At 31.1% G+C, this 16,233-nt stretch overlaps 2 protein-coding genes across 2 annotated transcripts; one reads left to right on the plus strand and one right to left on the minus strand.

The window, feature by feature from the left end:
- The first annotated feature begins 1,094 nt into the window (after window positions 1-1,094).
- LOC110710273 (pollen receptor-like kinase 1) lies at window positions 1,095-5,889 on the plus strand. The gene is made up of 3 exons (XM_021888544.1): window positions 1,095-2,509; window positions 3,222-3,926; window positions 4,894-5,889. The coding sequence occupies exons 1-3, from the start codon at window positions 1,828-1,830 to the stop codon at window positions 5,541-5,543; spliced, it is 2,037 nt and encodes a 678-aa protein (XP_021744236.1). The 5' UTR covers window positions 1,095-1,827; the 3' UTR covers window positions 5,544-5,889.
- A 2,390-nt stretch (window positions 5,890-8,279) lies between these two features.
- On the minus strand, window positions 8,280-15,686 carry LOC110710417 (lupeol synthase-like). The gene is made up of 12 exons (XM_021888710.1): window positions 14,553-15,686; window positions 13,951-14,136; window positions 13,077-13,166; window positions 12,794-12,991; window positions 12,296-12,380; window positions 12,011-12,177; window positions 11,656-11,912; window positions 11,140-11,283; window positions 10,838-11,024; window positions 10,652-10,732; window positions 8,893-8,976; window positions 8,280-8,676 (listed from the first exon to the last, which is right to left on the minus strand). Exons 1-12 carry the CDS (start codon window positions 14,748-14,750, stop codon window positions 8,554-8,556), a joined length of 1,800 nt encoding a protein of 599 aa, XP_021744402.1. The 5' UTR covers window positions 14,751-15,686; the 3' UTR covers window positions 8,280-8,553.
- Between the last annotated feature and the right edge of the window lie 547 nt (window positions 15,687-16,233).

Here is a 16,233-nt window from a genome sequence, read left to right on the forward strand (position 1 = left end):
AGCTATCCCTCACTCTCTTCTAGGTATCATTATTAAGTTTATTTATGTATTTTAAATTTTATCAAAACTAGGGCGGCTAACACGGGCGATGCGCGCATCATAGCTAGCCATATCCGCAAAGTTTTTTTCGGTTTGGCGTTATGTTTTAAATTTAGTTGTTAGTAGTGTTAATAAGGGAAAATATGTAGACAATTATTTTTAGGGGGTATAAATGTCCACACACTATTTCTTAAGAGTTCCCAAAAAAATAACAATTGATTTTAATGACGACAAATGTGTGAATAAACATTATAAGGACATAATTGTCTCAACACTATTCATAAAAGTGTGGCCATACTTTTAAAAGAGGTAAATACATAAATAAACATTTTAAGGGGCATAATCTTTTCAACACTATTTATAGGAGTTTACTCATACTTTTAAAAAGGTAGAGATAAACACTATTTATACGTAATTATATCTTTTAGACAATTACATGGCATGCTTAGGTGGAAAACTTCATGCTCTTGAAAAAGTTTTTCTATTCTTATTGAAACAAAACTTTACTTCATCTGTTTCATAATAAAATCCCATTTTTGACTTTTTGCATACTTCAATTTAACCAATGTTAGTAATTTATACGTAAGGAAAAATATAATCATGTAAGTACTTCTTACAATGGTCTTTTTATAATTTATACGGAGTACTTATTAATATATAAAATATTATTGGCCAAAATTCTCTATTTACATGCTTGCCTAGCTAGTTAAATTGTAGTATTTATTTTCATTGAAACAAGAGATGATTCTAATGTAGTCTTATGACTTTTGACTACCATAATTTTTTAAAATGGAAGGTTGGGATTATTTGTTTTTTGATTTATATTTAATTAGTAATTTTAATTAAAAATAATTTTTTAATTATTTTAAATATATTTTTGTCTTCCAGAATTTTTTTTAAATATTTTCGAAATTCTGGACACGACACCCTTATGTGGCATGCATTATATATGCGAAAGTTCCTCCCTTCATATTAGGCTAGTTTTAAGAATTTAATTAAGCTTGTATGATGCATGAATTTAAAAAAAAAACACATTGTTTTTTTTTTAAAAAAAATATTATTGGTTAGGGCTCAATCTAAAGTGTTGTTAGTTTTATTTTTAGAATTGTATACGAATTATATACTTATATAAAAACGTGTAAAATGATGACATGAAGAAAGCATGGAAAATTGTCATTAACCATCGTAGTTTGATAAAAGTGAAATTTATTGAATCTGAGAAAGTATTTGCTAGATAATGATTTCTATTGTAGATGTAATATGCCTTTCAATTAATAGAATGATATTATTAGTTTTAAAAGAAAAAAAAAATCATGTCAAACTATAAAAGAGATATCATCAAATTGAAAAGAAAAATTGCTTTGTCAAAAACAAAAAAGAGGAAAAGTGTTGCTCATAAATAGCAAAAAATTGTAACTGTAAATCCTTGTCTAATTGAAAGGCTAACCGGATATATCTCAAGTAACACAACTACATACACAATATTCATGGAAAAAACAAAGAAAAACACTAATCCTCTACCATTACCATATTTCCAATTCCTTATCTTCCTCAATTTTCAATTTTATTGCTAATATCTTCTATTCTTAGCCTCTTTTTGTTTTTTCATCTTTCTCTCTCCCCTTTCATCCCCTTCTTTGTGTTCTTCCCTTATGCCATCAAAATTATTGTTTTTGCCTTTGACCTTTCTCTTTATGAAGAGAGGTCTAGGTCACACATTTCAATCACTATCCTTCTTGTAAAGGGCGGTATCATCTGCCCTTTACACACCACAATCTACATGATCATATGGCTTCTATGCAAAACCAACTGCGCCATTCTCTTTTTTTCTTGTTCATTATCTTCCTCCACATTGCCATTTCTTATAGCGCGTCTTCCTCATCAGACGATGCAAATGCCCTACTAACGTTCAAGAAAACCCTAAAGGACGAGTCTAATGCTCTTTCGAGTTGGGATCTCTCTACATCTCCATGTTTTGAGAACAGGAATAATTGGGTTGGTATCATTTGCTCGCGAGCTGGTAATATTTGGGGGTTAAGGCTCGAAAACATGGGATTATCCGGATCCATCGACATTGATTCCCTTGTCAAATTATCAAAATTACGGTCCATAAGCCTTATGCACAATAATTTTAGTGGTGAATTGCCTGATTTTAGGAAGCTAAGAATGTTGAAAGCATTATTTTTGTCATATAACAACTTTGAAGGTGTTATTCCTCCTAATGCATTTGAAGGGATAAGACGTTTAAGGAAAATTCATTTATCATTTAACAAATTTAGTGGCGAAATTCCTAATTCTTTGGCAACATTACAAAAACTTGTGGAGGTAACTCTTCAGGGTAACCAATTTCAAGGAAATATTCCAGATCTTAAATCAACACAAACTCTTCAAGTTTTTAATGTTTCGAATAATCAATTACAAGGTCCTGTTCCTACTAACCTTTCCAGATTTGATCCAAGTGCCTTTTCAGGTATATTTTATTCTTTATTTCATATACAAACGTACAATCGTTGTTTTTAATAAGATAATAGTTCTATATATATATATATATTTATATTTTGTGAATAGTAATAATTCTATTATATGAACACATGATGTGTGTGTGTGAAATTTTTATATGTATAAAAAAAAATCGTACGACATGTCATATTATATTTACATTGAAAACATTAAACAATAAGAATTACAGAGATTTGGGATTTTAGTTTGAAATTTAATTTAGACATCAGATTCTCAAGAATTAACTTATATGCATACTAATTAATACGTTTACATGTACATTTTATTTATAATCACATGAAATACAATTAATTTTCTTTCTAGAAAAATAGTGTCTAACCTAATCGAATTTTTGTCTATCTATTATCTTTTTAAATCATATTTACGCGTAATAAGGTTGATTGGTGTTCCTATTAATAATGTCTCAATGTAATTTCATGATGGAAAATTGGGTACAAATTAAGCACAAAGTGTAACATAATAATTTTTTCCTTGTCTCTATACTAGAACACTTAGTATCAACAGAGTTGAGTTGATGATTTTACCATGGACAATAATAATTTGTACAAAATAGTTTTCATAATTTATATACAAATTCAATAATATATATGAAACATATATTTCCATCATCTATCATATCATAAATATATTTACATAAAATCAAATTTCGGATTTTTGATCAGGCAACAAAGATTTATGTGGACCGCCTCTAAATGCATGCCCACCGTCGTCGTCGTCGTCGTCCTCTGACCGGAAGATAAATACCGCACAACCATCACCGGCGAAATCATCAGATAAACCAGTGCCAATAGCAATCATAGCAGTTGGAGTAGGAATGGCAATTCTTTTAGCAATTTTAATCATTTTAATTGTCATTCGCAATAATCGATCCAGGAAGAAGAACAACAACAACATCAACAATAACAACAATAACAACAACATGCCTTCTTCAACGTCGAATTTACCAAAGAAAGCCATGGTGGAACACGGCGAAGAAGAAGGCCCTAATAGAAGCACAAACATTGTAGGTGGTGGTGTAGGCCGAAACAATAAAAGCGGCGAAAATGTTGGGAAATTAACATTTGTAAGGGATGATAGGGAGAAATTTGAGTTGTCAGATTTACTAAAAGCTTCAGCTGAAATATTAGGAAGTGGGAGCTTTGGATCTTCGTATAAGGCGACGTTGAATAATGGAAATTCGGTTGTTGTGAAGAGGTTTAAGCAAATGAATAATGTTGGAAGAGAAGAATTTCAAGAACATATGAGAAGATTAGGGAGGTTGTCACACCCTAATTTACTTCCTCTTGTGGCTTATTATTATAGAAAAGAAGAGAAACTCTTTGTTAGTGATCCTGTTCAAAAGGGTAGCCTTGCTCTCCTCCTTCATGGTACGTCTTTCTTTTGTCTATCCGATCCATGCACAACCCTAACATCATATTGGTGTAGTAGACATTATAAATCGTGGGAATGGTAATGAAATTGTGTGTAAATTTGTGGAAAAAATTGTTCGTCATTACCAATGGTGATGTGAGCCTATTGTGAGGTCATCCATATACAATATACCATTTCTTCATAAACTTTCATTACCATTCATTATCATTTGTAAGGTGGTATTGAATGGTACTGAAAATTCATGAAGAAATTCACGTGCATGGGGATGAAGATCCATTAACAGGACATATATTTATTTATTGTTTTTAAATTTACCCAGAAATTCGTTACCATTCCAATGATTTACAATCACTAACCAAATAGGTCATAAGTACCTAACTAATTACCAATTAGAGTAACTAAGTACGTACATACACTTATTAAGCAAAGGTAATCTCGATGATTCAAATATTCACAAGGTAATCCTGAATTTCTACTATTTCCCCATAGATATGATGTGATGTAATGAGCTCGTTCTATTTAAAAACGTACTTAATTACATTTACTATACTTTTCATTATAGTCTAAGGTAGCTTAAAAAAAAATTTAAAATAGAGAAATGGAAAGTGTGGGATTATAAAAGAGGAATACTTAGCTTGTAAAACAAAGAAGTATGGTTCAAAGAAGTAATAAGGATATGTATAAATCTTGTGAGTCATGTGTTTTAAATTGAAATTTTGTTAAAAGGTCAAAGTTATTTTTTAAATACTCCCTCCGTCCCTTAATTAGATGTCTACTTCTCTTTATTATGTGAGTAATAAATGTTAGAAATAATAGGCATTTAATAAAGGGACGGAGGGAGTAGGAGGTAATGTATACTTTTAGATAACTTCTTTACTTTCATGTAACTTTTAAATAATCTCAAAAATTTATAAATTTTGAACCTTTAAATTTTTTCTTACTTATTTGCTATGTAAATTGTAGGTCAAACTCGAGGAACACCAACCTTAGATTGGCCAACACGATTGAAGGTAATCAAGGGAGTAGCAAGGGGTCTTTCCTACCTATACAAAGAGCTAGCTTGCTTAGTTGCACCTCATGGCCACCTTAAGTCATCAAATGTTCTACTAAACGCCTCGTATGAGCCTCTACTCGGAGATTATGCATTAATCCCTCTCATTAACCAAGAAACCGTGCAAGAAATGATGATAGCCTACAAATCACCCGAGTATTTCAACAACGGTCGCATCACCAAGAAAACCGACGTGTGGTCACTTGGTATCTTAATCATAGAAGTGTTGACGGGCAAATTTCCGGCGTCATACTTACAACAAGGGAGTGAAGTTGATATGACAATTTGGGTAAGATCAGTAATAAATGATGGATATGACAATAATATGGGACTAACAAGAAATAGTGAGGGTGAAATGCAAAAATTACTAAACATTGGAATGGCATGTTGTGAAAGAAATGTTGATAAGAGGTTGGATATTAAGGAAGCTTGTGTAAGGCTAGAGGAGGTACGAGAACGAGACCGTGACGACGACGATTTTCACTCGACGTGTGCTAGTACGGAAGCTGATCATCGTTCGTCTAGAGGAACGTCCGAAGACTTTGCTGTGATCATCAATTAGATGTGTTTCCTAACATGCAATGCTTACTCCTCGTATATCAAAAGGGCTAGACGTTAGTTGTTACCTTATCGCGAAATCCAAAACTTATGTCCCACTTTTTATGTTCCACAATTGTGTTCTTACTTGTTGGTACACGCAACTATTCAAGCCCAAACCCTTATTTGATTAATTTATGAAAATATTAAAATGAACCAATTCAAATGAGTGGCGGCATACAGGTAATACTACATCAAAAGTGGGACAAAGATTTTTGTTAAGTAGTTATTGTAAATATTAATTCTTTGTCTTTTTTCATTGTGTGTATTTAAATCAGTTCGTTTCGATAATTTTTAGTGAATTATGTTAGTTTTTGTGCTACAAATTATCTACTTAATTTTAAAAGCAAGTTGATATATTTACCTATAAATTTGACTACCTTTGCCCCTTCTTTGAGTTCATAAGAGTTTTATCGAATATTTGAAGGGATTTAGATTTTGTCCTTGGAAGTGAGCACTAGGCATGTTGGGTATCATCTGGCCTAAATCCTTGAGAAGCCCAAAAGCATTCTTCATGCTTCTAAAGAGTATGTTGGTGCAAACACTCAACAATTCTCTTGATTTTTCTAGAAGATGGTCAACTTACAATATTATAAGCAAATCTAGAGAATTCTGCCTAAAATATCATCAACATTCCACCAACCTCAACAAGTATAAATAGTTGAGGTTTGGCTCATTTTTAACCCATCCACAAAATTGGTCATTCCCAAATATATTGTCATACCACAAAATACTTAAAAGCCTTTCTACACTAGTCCTTTTAATATACTTTCTAGTGAGTTTCTTATTTGTGAGAGTTATATAGTAAATTTGTAATATTTCTCACCTTAATAAATTAGAATTCTTGTTATTTTTCAAGTGCTTGTTGTGTGTTATTTTCTTAACAGTTTTTTCTTGCCGTTTATATATTGTCAATTTCTTGACTAATTACGTTTATGATCCGCTAGCACTCTTACCCTAACAAGGCACATGTTTATAAGTTAATCTTTTGCTTCTTTCTCAAGTCAAAGAATCTTTAGGATAATTTTATTGGACATTGTAGATTTTGTCATGTGGCATTTCATGAACATTAGATAGATTTTACGAGGAATGAACTAGTTTTTCTTTTGACTTACTTTTCAACTGTAGGGTTAGATATAGATTTATCTCGCTATATAATAGGGTAAAAGTTAGCTAAATTGAGAATAGCGATTATATATTACGTAGTATAATAAATCCGTTCTTATTTAGTTGATGCGTTTTGAATTTCTGCACTATTATATACTTATATACATAAACTAGTAACACTACTTTGACTATAGTTTTTAATTTCAAGACATAAACAATAGTCCCTTCAATTAATAATGAAAAAAATTTACAGTTAAGGGTTTTGTATTAATAAAGGTAATTAACAAGTTTCAGAGAAAGATCTGATGCACCCATCTCGGCCTCACAAGTCACAAGCAGCCTTATTAATTAAAAAACTACATACGATTTATTACAAAATCAATAAGATTGAACAATTTCAAATGATATTCCAAGAGGGTATTAATTATATTATTTCGTACACATAATGATATTAAACTCTAATTAAATCTAACCTAGTTAACTAAACCGTTACAAAGAATAATCAAATATCAAGAGTACCACATATTTCTTGGGACATACTCATATTGCAAAAACTTAGCCTCAACTACTTATTTAGAAGAGTTATGGTCGTTATAATATTCCTCAAGAAAGTCAAGATGGTCAAGCTTGACTTTGATGAGTTGGTGTTATTTGATGCTACATTGTATAGTTAACGCATTCGGAGGACTTGAACGACGGGCACTTCATCGACATTGACATTGTTACTACCTATGGGTTTAGTTGTTAGGTTGGAAAGTTTTTATGTGAGCAAGAGAAGATTATTGGTTGGTTTATATAAGAGGAGGTAGCTTGATCAACATATTAAGATCGAATATTGATTGTGTTTTGGTTGCAATGTCAATTATTAATCATGAGAAGTTTGTATTTAATTATTCTAAATATTTTATTTTTGATTTTTTATCAATTGGTTATGGAATTTTCCTAAATTAAATTACATAAGATCATAGTTATCTATTCATCAATAAGATAGATACTCTGGCAAATAAAAGAATTCCAGCTTTTGAAAAATAGTGGATGTTCGTAAAATGTAATATACAAATTTTTTAGCGATCAGTAATTTTACCGGTCAATGATAGATATGTAGGGTAACATAGCGATTTTTGGGTAACTTCTAACCTAATTTATGGTATTATTATCAATCAATTTTTTATTTATAACTTAGAATTACAAAGTAAATATTCAGAAATAAAATTAAAAAAAGTAATATGATTACCTTATGCATTGTAATTGATTTTTACCAAGTCATTTTTTTTTTTTGTAAATAGAGTAAATTTAAATATTAAAATAGCTAATTTTTAATCCATTATATAGCGAGATAAATCTATCTAATTTATACTTATGCAATGGTTCAATAAGGACATTTTTCGTAAGGACATTTTTCTAATGACCCCATACTAAAAGAAACTAAATGTTTAAATCGTAATTACATGTTATAATTCCTTAATGACATGTAATTGTACGTATTCGTACTAGCTATTTTATCTTGGGTGTGCATGACATGCACACGCCTTCACATGTCTCAAGTTCGACAACACAAAACACACACTTGCACCACCTTGTTTTTACAATTTTAAGGAGTTTGACAAACATGACAAGTACTTTAGATTAAAAAAAATTGATTACAAGATAAAAGGACTAGAAAAACTATATAAATGAGTTAGCTATTAAATTTCATCACATACACAACGAACAACTATATTGTTTTTCTACTAACTCATAACTAATTAATTACTTCATTAGAACTTAATTTAGCATTATATTACAAGTCAATTATACATGAATTTGATCTCTGAGAGATGAATTGTTATATCCATCTTGAAGATCGATTTAGTCGGGGTGCTTTGAGCTTAAAACCTAATTGGTTTCCTTGCTTGTAGATGACGGTATTCTCCAAGAGCCCATATGGGGAAGATGTTTCGATATGAAGAATAATTTAGGGTGCAAGTCTTCATGAATACTCTAGTGATTTCCTATTACAAATTGGCATTGTTATAGTTTAACATGCATGAAAAAACATATGAATCTAATTTATAAAATAAAATTAAAGCCCAACATAAGAATTTTATTTAAATTAGGGAATTCATATCGGAGAATAAAATTTCTTAGTGTTCATTCTTTTAATATACAAATTATTTTAGCATTTAGAAAAATAAATGATATTACGTAGTTTAGTTTTGCAAAATTACCTGTTGTGGAAAGTCTCCATCATCCATCTGTGAGTTTATTAGAACTCTTATTCCTCGTTCTATGGGAGTAGGATCTACATCACCCTGTTGTTTCGGCAAATAATATAAGTAAAAAGTTATGTTAAAATAATATCCCTTATTTTATTGATAAAAGAAATTAATATCAAAAAGTTTACATTCGAAATTTAGAATGGGCATTATGCTTTTTCGTTAGGAGTTGTGATATTAGAATGGACATAATGATTTTATTTCATTAGGTATACATTAGGAGATGTGACATTAAGTTTACTAGTCTAATAAGCCCAATATATGAGTAGGCCCGACACACAAGTTGAATTTTTCAATCAGTTCAAGTAAGGGTGAAACAATGTAGACAAGGCAAGTGAAACTACAATGCCATTTTCTTAAAATGACACCATAATTTCCTGATGTGGTAAAATCTGATTGACCTGTATTTCATATCTTTAATTTTATTTTGAATTATTTTTAATGTCCATAATGTATTAAAATTTTATTTTTGTATGTATTTTTTTTAATACATGTATTTTTTTTTTAAGAAATACATAATTATTCATCATTGTTCATATTGTTCATCAATCAAAAAATTAAAATTATTCATCATTGTTCATCAATCATGTCATAGATTAGCTCTCCATTCCCAAAATCTATGTTAGTTGTTGATAAATTTGTAAATCCGAACTAAAACCGGGATAAAAATTCGAAAACAAATTGTGTTTTTGCTTTTTGTTTTTTGCAATTTTTGATTTTAGGTTTTTGCTCATAAAAAAATCTCAACAACAACCTCATTTATAAGTATTTGCAAAGGACGAATTCCGCTTTAAATGGTTTGAAAATATGATTTATGTGAACTCAAATTGTGCAATTTTGTCAAAGAACAAGGAGTATCAAGTGTGTAGAAGATGAAGTGGTTGCATTTTTTTTGTTCGCAACCCCTATTTGATCTGATAAATGTAATTAAGTTTTCTCGAACTTGTTTGTGGGTTAGGTAATGATCTAAATAAATACATACAGGTAATCACCTAACACAATATAGGTAATTACCTAACCACAAATAGATTAAAAAAACGCAGAACTCGATTCTAGATCAAACAAGTTTGCGAAAAAAAAATCGAACTCTAAATTGCAGAGTACACCCTCGTTATCCATTGATCTTCATAAAATTGAAAGATCCGTGCTTTAAATCATCTTAATACACGCTCCTAAGGCTATTTTCATCCTCCAAACTATCAAACAACTTGATTTTTACATAAACCAAAACTATCGATCGAACTCTAAAATGAAATTTGTATATGGATCATGGAAGCAAATTCGAAACCCAATAAATTCGATGTTTGGATGGAATTTTTTGGTCGGAATTTTGGTATGAGTTGCGAATAGATTATACAAGATTTTGGGGGATGGTTAATTTAGATCATGAATGAAGAACAATGATATTTTTTTAATTTTCTAAGTAATTATAATTTAATTTTTGAAAAATGATTTTAGAAAGATAAAAATAGATTTTTAAAAACTATAATTATTTATTCTTTAAAAAAATACATGTATTTACAAATATACATACATGCATATTACATTTAGGCTTTTAAATAAATTAAAAATTGACCAATCATAACATGACACATCAATCATGTTATGGTGTCATTAGTAGAAACATCGCAAAGCAAGACTAGTTGTGTGTTATGAGTGTGATTAGTGGAAGTCACAATATGACCAAAGTATAAGAAAGAAATATACTCACAAATCCTGCTTTAATAAGGGACAACAATGCCCATGAAGTTTGCACCAAATTCGACTTGTTCCCTTCTAAATTCGTGTAAACCTGTTCCATATTCCCATACACGTCAATTATTCAATAAAAAGATGATATTCTGAAACTAAATCATACAAGTTAATCCTCATAAATTTTAAAGTAACTTATTTTTACTTGATTAACAATAATTGGGCTAGAGAGGTAATTCTCCCCCCATCCACCATCAGGTAATTGCTTTGAGAGCAAAAAATGACAAGCCTTGCGCAATGCAAGGCTATTGTTGTAGTTTTTCCCAGAAGACGCTAATGCCTCTACTCCAAACCATGTTCCATATGTATAACAAATCCCCCAACAACCATACCTACATTAAGGGATAATTTTCGAAAATTTTATTATTTTCTCAGGACTAATGTTGTTATTAAAATTTTTGAAACAAAAATAATCATCAATCAAGCAATAAATGGGAAATAACTTACCAAGAACCATCAGAGTTTTGTGTCTCTTCAACGTAATGTATCCCTTTAGCAATGCTCTTTTCAATTTCTTTCTTTCTATGTCCAGGGTATAGCTGCTTGAAGAGTGTTAAACCTTGGATTGCTGAAGAAGTGCACTCGACATACCTAAATTAAAATTATGGAATGATTGTTAGTTAAATTTTAAAATTAAGACTAAAATGTATTGTATGTTATATGTAGTGCATTAGGATGTACCCTCTAGTTTCTAAATAGTCCAACTACTAGAATGAGAGCTAGGGAAAGGAGACATTAAATTAAAAAAAAGCCTTTTATGATTTTTACTCACTAAAATTGAGTACATTTCTTTTTTCTTGAAGAAAAAATTTAATATTATTAGAACGCATAGATTCTCATCATAAACCCTCATACGAACTTCTCAGAATACTATACAGAATATGAAATCATCTATCCAAGTAACCTAAATTAAGTGTTACTCCATTAACATATAATTTTCATGAAACAGATGACATGTAGAACTTACTCTCTTTCGATAAGAACATCTTCAAAGAACTCTGTAGGATTGAATTTCTGAAGACAAAAACATATTCATCCACACATCCAATGCAGAGATATCTACTATTCAGGTCCTCATAGTGTACGTGTCCCATAGCGATCTTCATCGACTTTTCTCTCAACTTCGAGAAGGGCCAACGGTTGAGTACTGGCTCGACAAAGTTGTGAAGAAATCCCCATACCATGTCTTGTACTAAGGGATGTGGATAGTAAAGGTCTTCCTACAAAAGTACAAAACATAGGTAATTTTAAGTATGTTCACTTTCATAGTTTTATGAGACATATAATAATCATATTGTTGTAGGATGTATATATTTACCTTAGCACAAGTGTTTCTAGCCTTGTTCCAATTTATTTCATTGTAAGGTTCATTATATAGCTCCGTTCTTAGTGACAGAATGAGTGGAGTAATTGGACCAACAAATCTCTTACCATAAAGATATGACATTGGCATATACACCAACCTACAATAGCACAACATTTTCCCTGCATTTTTGAATTTTGACCATAATTTTCCATAAATTAACCTTATTAAATTTATTTCATTTCAAATATATAGTAAAGATGTTACACTAGAAAAGATTAAATTTAGCCAATGTAGAACCTGGATGTATAGGTGAAATCTCAGGGAGTAGCCAAAATTCTGGTGGCATTGGGTTGCACCCATCCCACTCGTAAGCTCCAAGCACCTACATATAAAACGAGCTCATTTGATACACAAACACTCGATATATAATAGATTACTCCCTCCGTTTCAATATGAAAGTCTCATTTTGACTTTTTATAGTCAAACATCAAAACTTTGACAAAAAACTCACATTAATATATATATATATATATATATATATATATATATAAAAGATATAATCATGTAAGAAATTATTAGATTTGTCTCAATGTGAAGTTTATAATACAAGTATCAAATTTTTATAATTTTTTTGATAGATAATTAAAGATATTGATGATCAAAAGTATAAGCTTCGTATTAAATACTGAGCAAGGTTAAAATTGGACAATCAAATTGAAGAGGAGGGAGTATTAATTATGTGCCTCATACATTATGAATCTTATTCGTAAGTCTAATAATGTAATAATGACTAACCGTGAGCCAAAATTTTCCCCAAGATGGGATGGCAGTGGCACCACCATGGTCAAGGATCCATTGACGGCCTCTTGCAACCGCGTTATCTTCGCCATCATCAGGGCCTTCTCCGAGCAGCCTAAGGGCGATGTAGCTAATTGCCGAACCAAACATTGTGCTATTGCCTTCTATGTGAAGTCCCCATCCTCCATCTTCATTCTGCCAATATTTTCCACATTTTGTAATGTAAAACTTTTAGTTTGTTTCACCAAATATATGAGAGATAATTTAGTTATTGTTGAACCTGGTGATTGTAGATGTAACGCTTGATTTCTTTCTGGTGCTCTGGAGATAAAATTGCATTTGTTGCTCCTGTAATGTGCAAGGCTATTACCTGAAAATTTGAAATATTTCATTTTTGAGAGAAACTTATTAATGATTCATATTAATATAGGACATGTTAGTGCAACAGATGTTAAGTAGATCGATTAGTTAGTTAAACTTTTGACGGTGACACACATGATTTGAGATCGAATCTTGTCTTCTCTATTTGCCTTTTCGCTCTCTCTACACCAAAAGATGACATTCAATGTCCTTGATATGTAGTGATGGTTGAAGGCTTGAAGCTCTTTAAAATGTGCAAGCTAGAATGATCTTAGTTTAGTTTAATTTATCAAAAGTTTGATGTTCTTTCAAGAAAGTGAATTTCCATGAATATCACAAAACAAAATTGTCTTTCGAAAGCATCCAAAAAATAACAATGTCCTTCCTCAATGAGTTCAGCAAGTTTACTCTTCCATTATTATATATGTAACATAAAGAGTTATTCTTATATAATAGATACTTCATTTTTAGCGAAAACTATTTCACTTCGAAGCTTGACAATGCATCATTTGAACAAGTAATATATTCAACTATTTAAGACAAAATTGGTCTTAACAACACCATCTATAATTTGGGTGCTGTGAGTAACACCACCTATGTGTATTAGCTAGCTAGAATAACACCAACTTTTACAATAGGTGCAACATGTGTAATAATAATATTATTTCCGTTTCATATTTTTTGCAACTTAGGGATATTATTTGTGAGATATAAAATATTCCAAAGTTGCAAAAAATATGAAATAGAGGTAATAATAATAATAATAATAATAATAATAATAATAATAAACTTGCCAGTGGAGGAAGGAAGAATAATGGGCCGGCAGATTCAGCGGGCCAGTGACCATCATGGGCCTGTATACTGGAGAAGAAATTGATGGACCTCTTGAGTGTTGTATCCATTGCTTCCTCTGTTATCTCCTCTGTTTCCTTCAGTTTGATTCCTTTAGGTATTGCTAAACTTGTGTTTTCTTTTCTCAACTGTTCAAGTATTTGTTCCATAATTTAGTTTGTACTAGAAATATACTAAACCATGTAGTTGTACATATTTTGTTGTTACAACATTATCACATGTCTTTTGTTACCTTGTCACATTCCTCTTGATACAAGAAAAAGTATAACGAAAAAGTTGTGACTTGTAGGCATAAATTTAACAAAATTTACTGTATTATATATTTGAAACCCTTTCAATTTTTAATAACACATTAATAATGCGGTCAGAGCTTTATAATAATAATTTGGTGAAGGGTCCTATAAAAACAATATGGTAATTTGGCCAAATGAATGCTTAGAGTCAATAGGTCATTTTTTAAACTATAGTGCAACAAATGCAGAGACTATTACTTGAAACTTTAGTGGTGTATATGTACAAACTACAACAAAGGTAATGTATAAACCTGCATTCTCATCAAGAGATCAGCACTTTGCCTATTCTTGAACCGATTCTTCTTGAATTCCTCTCTAACCATCTCGACCTCAGCTCGTTCCTCCGGTGTTCCGGCCTCATGATCGAACTCCCAATGTTGTCGACCAACGTGATCGTTTATGCTCACTAGCCATGGATCCTTTCCTTCTGCTATCTTTAGCTTCCACATTATTATTAGCTCGTAATAATATACAACTATATTCTTGTTTCTTTTGGCAAGAAATATTTTTCTCTAGCTTTTTTTTGTAACAATTAATTTTTTTTTTTGAAGAGAAAAAGGGGAGTAATTTAAGAAAATGTTGTATTTGAAGGAGAGTTTATGCTTTTGCATGAGCCTCCTCTATCCTATTTATAATACTACATTCAGATTTTAGAACAACAAAAAATTGCAAGGAAGGTCCTTTTAAGTAGTCGACCTTGTGAGGAAGGTCCTTTTAAGAAAAAAGGTGGCACAGAAGGTCCTTTTATGGCGTTTTGGTTGTGAGGAGGGTCCTTTGACCAAACTCCGACGTTGACCTTGATATTCCTGCCATAAAATATCACATGCCGGTTACGTAACCTCTTAAATGAAATTTATTTTTTTTCTTTTTTTCCCTTTCCCTCTTCTTCCTCGATTTCCCTTTTCCCCTACAATTTCCCTCCCTTATTTCCATTAAACATCTTGACATGACTAGTAGCTACCACCATTAATGGCAAATTAATGGTGAATTGCAATCTGAGAGGAGATTAACTTCCTTTTCCCTGCAATCTGGTAGGAGATTAACTTAACTTCCTTTTCATGAAAAGGAAGATAATCTCCTACCAGATTGCAATTCACCATTAATTTGCTATCAATGGTGATAGCTACTAGTCATGTGAAGATGTTTAATGGAAATAAGGGAGGGAAATTGTAGGGGAAAGAAAAAATCGAGGAAGAAGAGGGAAAAGGAAAAAAAGAAGAAAAAAAATAAAAATTCATTTAAGAGGTCACGTGACCTGCACGCGACATTTTATGGCCGGAATATCAAGGTCAACGCCGGAGTTTGGTCAAAATACCCTCCTCACAACCAAAACGCCATAAAAGGATCTGTGTCACCTTTTTTTTAAAAGGACCTTTCTCACAAGGTCGACCACTTAAAAGGACTTTCTTATAATTTTTCCATAACTTTATTAAGTATATTATTATTTTGTATGATCCGATCCTTTCTTTGTTCTTACATGATTTTGGGCATTGAAATATAATCAAGTGACGTTAACCTATAGATCATGTACATATAATATAGTTAGCTTTTCATTAACAATCTAAAATAGTTTTAGCATCGTCCTCCATACATCAGAGAATATTGCAATTAGCTAATAAGTTCAAACTATAATCTAATCTATAATCTAAGATGTCAAAAGACTTGGATCCTCATTTTCTAGTTTGACCAAATCAACATGTTGTATATAATCTTATACGTATGAGTATACTTGTGAAAAGAACCTAAGTTTGACCTGTCTATAAGTTCTTTACATTATTATGTATGTATCAGCTCCAAGATTCTTTGTTAAATTACATGTTTCGACAATTTATACTCCAATAATTCCCCTAAATTTAACAAAATTATTTACCAAAACGGCTATTTAAAAATTTTAATTCCAAAATTAGTTAAATCATTTACTTTGAAGGAAAT

This window comes from Chenopodium quinoa, unplaced genomic scaffold, assembly GCF_001683475.1.
Source record: "Chenopodium quinoa cultivar QQ74 unplaced genomic scaffold, ASM168347v1, whole genome shotgun sequence".
In the NCBI taxonomy this organism is placed as follows: domain Eukaryota; kingdom Viridiplantae; phylum Streptophyta; class Magnoliopsida; order Caryophyllales; family Amaranthaceae; genus Chenopodium; species Chenopodium quinoa.

Excerpts from the sequence above, each read along its gene's own strand:
- LOC110710273 (XM_021888544.1), top strand. The coding sequence starts at position 1,828 with ATGGCTTCTATGCAAAACCAACTGCGCCATTCTCTTTTTTTCTTGTTC. Across the intron at positions 2,510-3,221 it reads TGATCCAAGTGCCTTTTCAG|GCAACAAAGATTTATGTGGA; the intron begins GTATATTTTATT and ends ATTTTTGATCAG. Across the intron at positions 3,927-4,893 it reads CCTTGCTCTCCTCCTTCATG|GTCAAACTCGAGGAACACCA; the intron begins GTACGTCTTTCT and ends TGTAAATTGTAG.
- LOC110710417 (XM_021888710.1), bottom strand. The coding sequence starts at position 14,750 with ATGTGGAAGCTAAAGATAGCAGAAGGAAAGGATCCATGGCTAGTGAGC. Across the intron at positions 12,992-13,076 it reads GTTACATCTACAATCACCAG|AATGAAGATGGAGGATGGGG; the intron begins GTTCAACAATAA and ends AAATATTGGCAG. Across the intron at positions 11,284-11,655 it reads TTCTTATCGAAAGAGAGTAA|GTATGTCGAGTGCACTTCTT; the intron begins GTTCTACATGTC and ends ATTTTAATTTAG.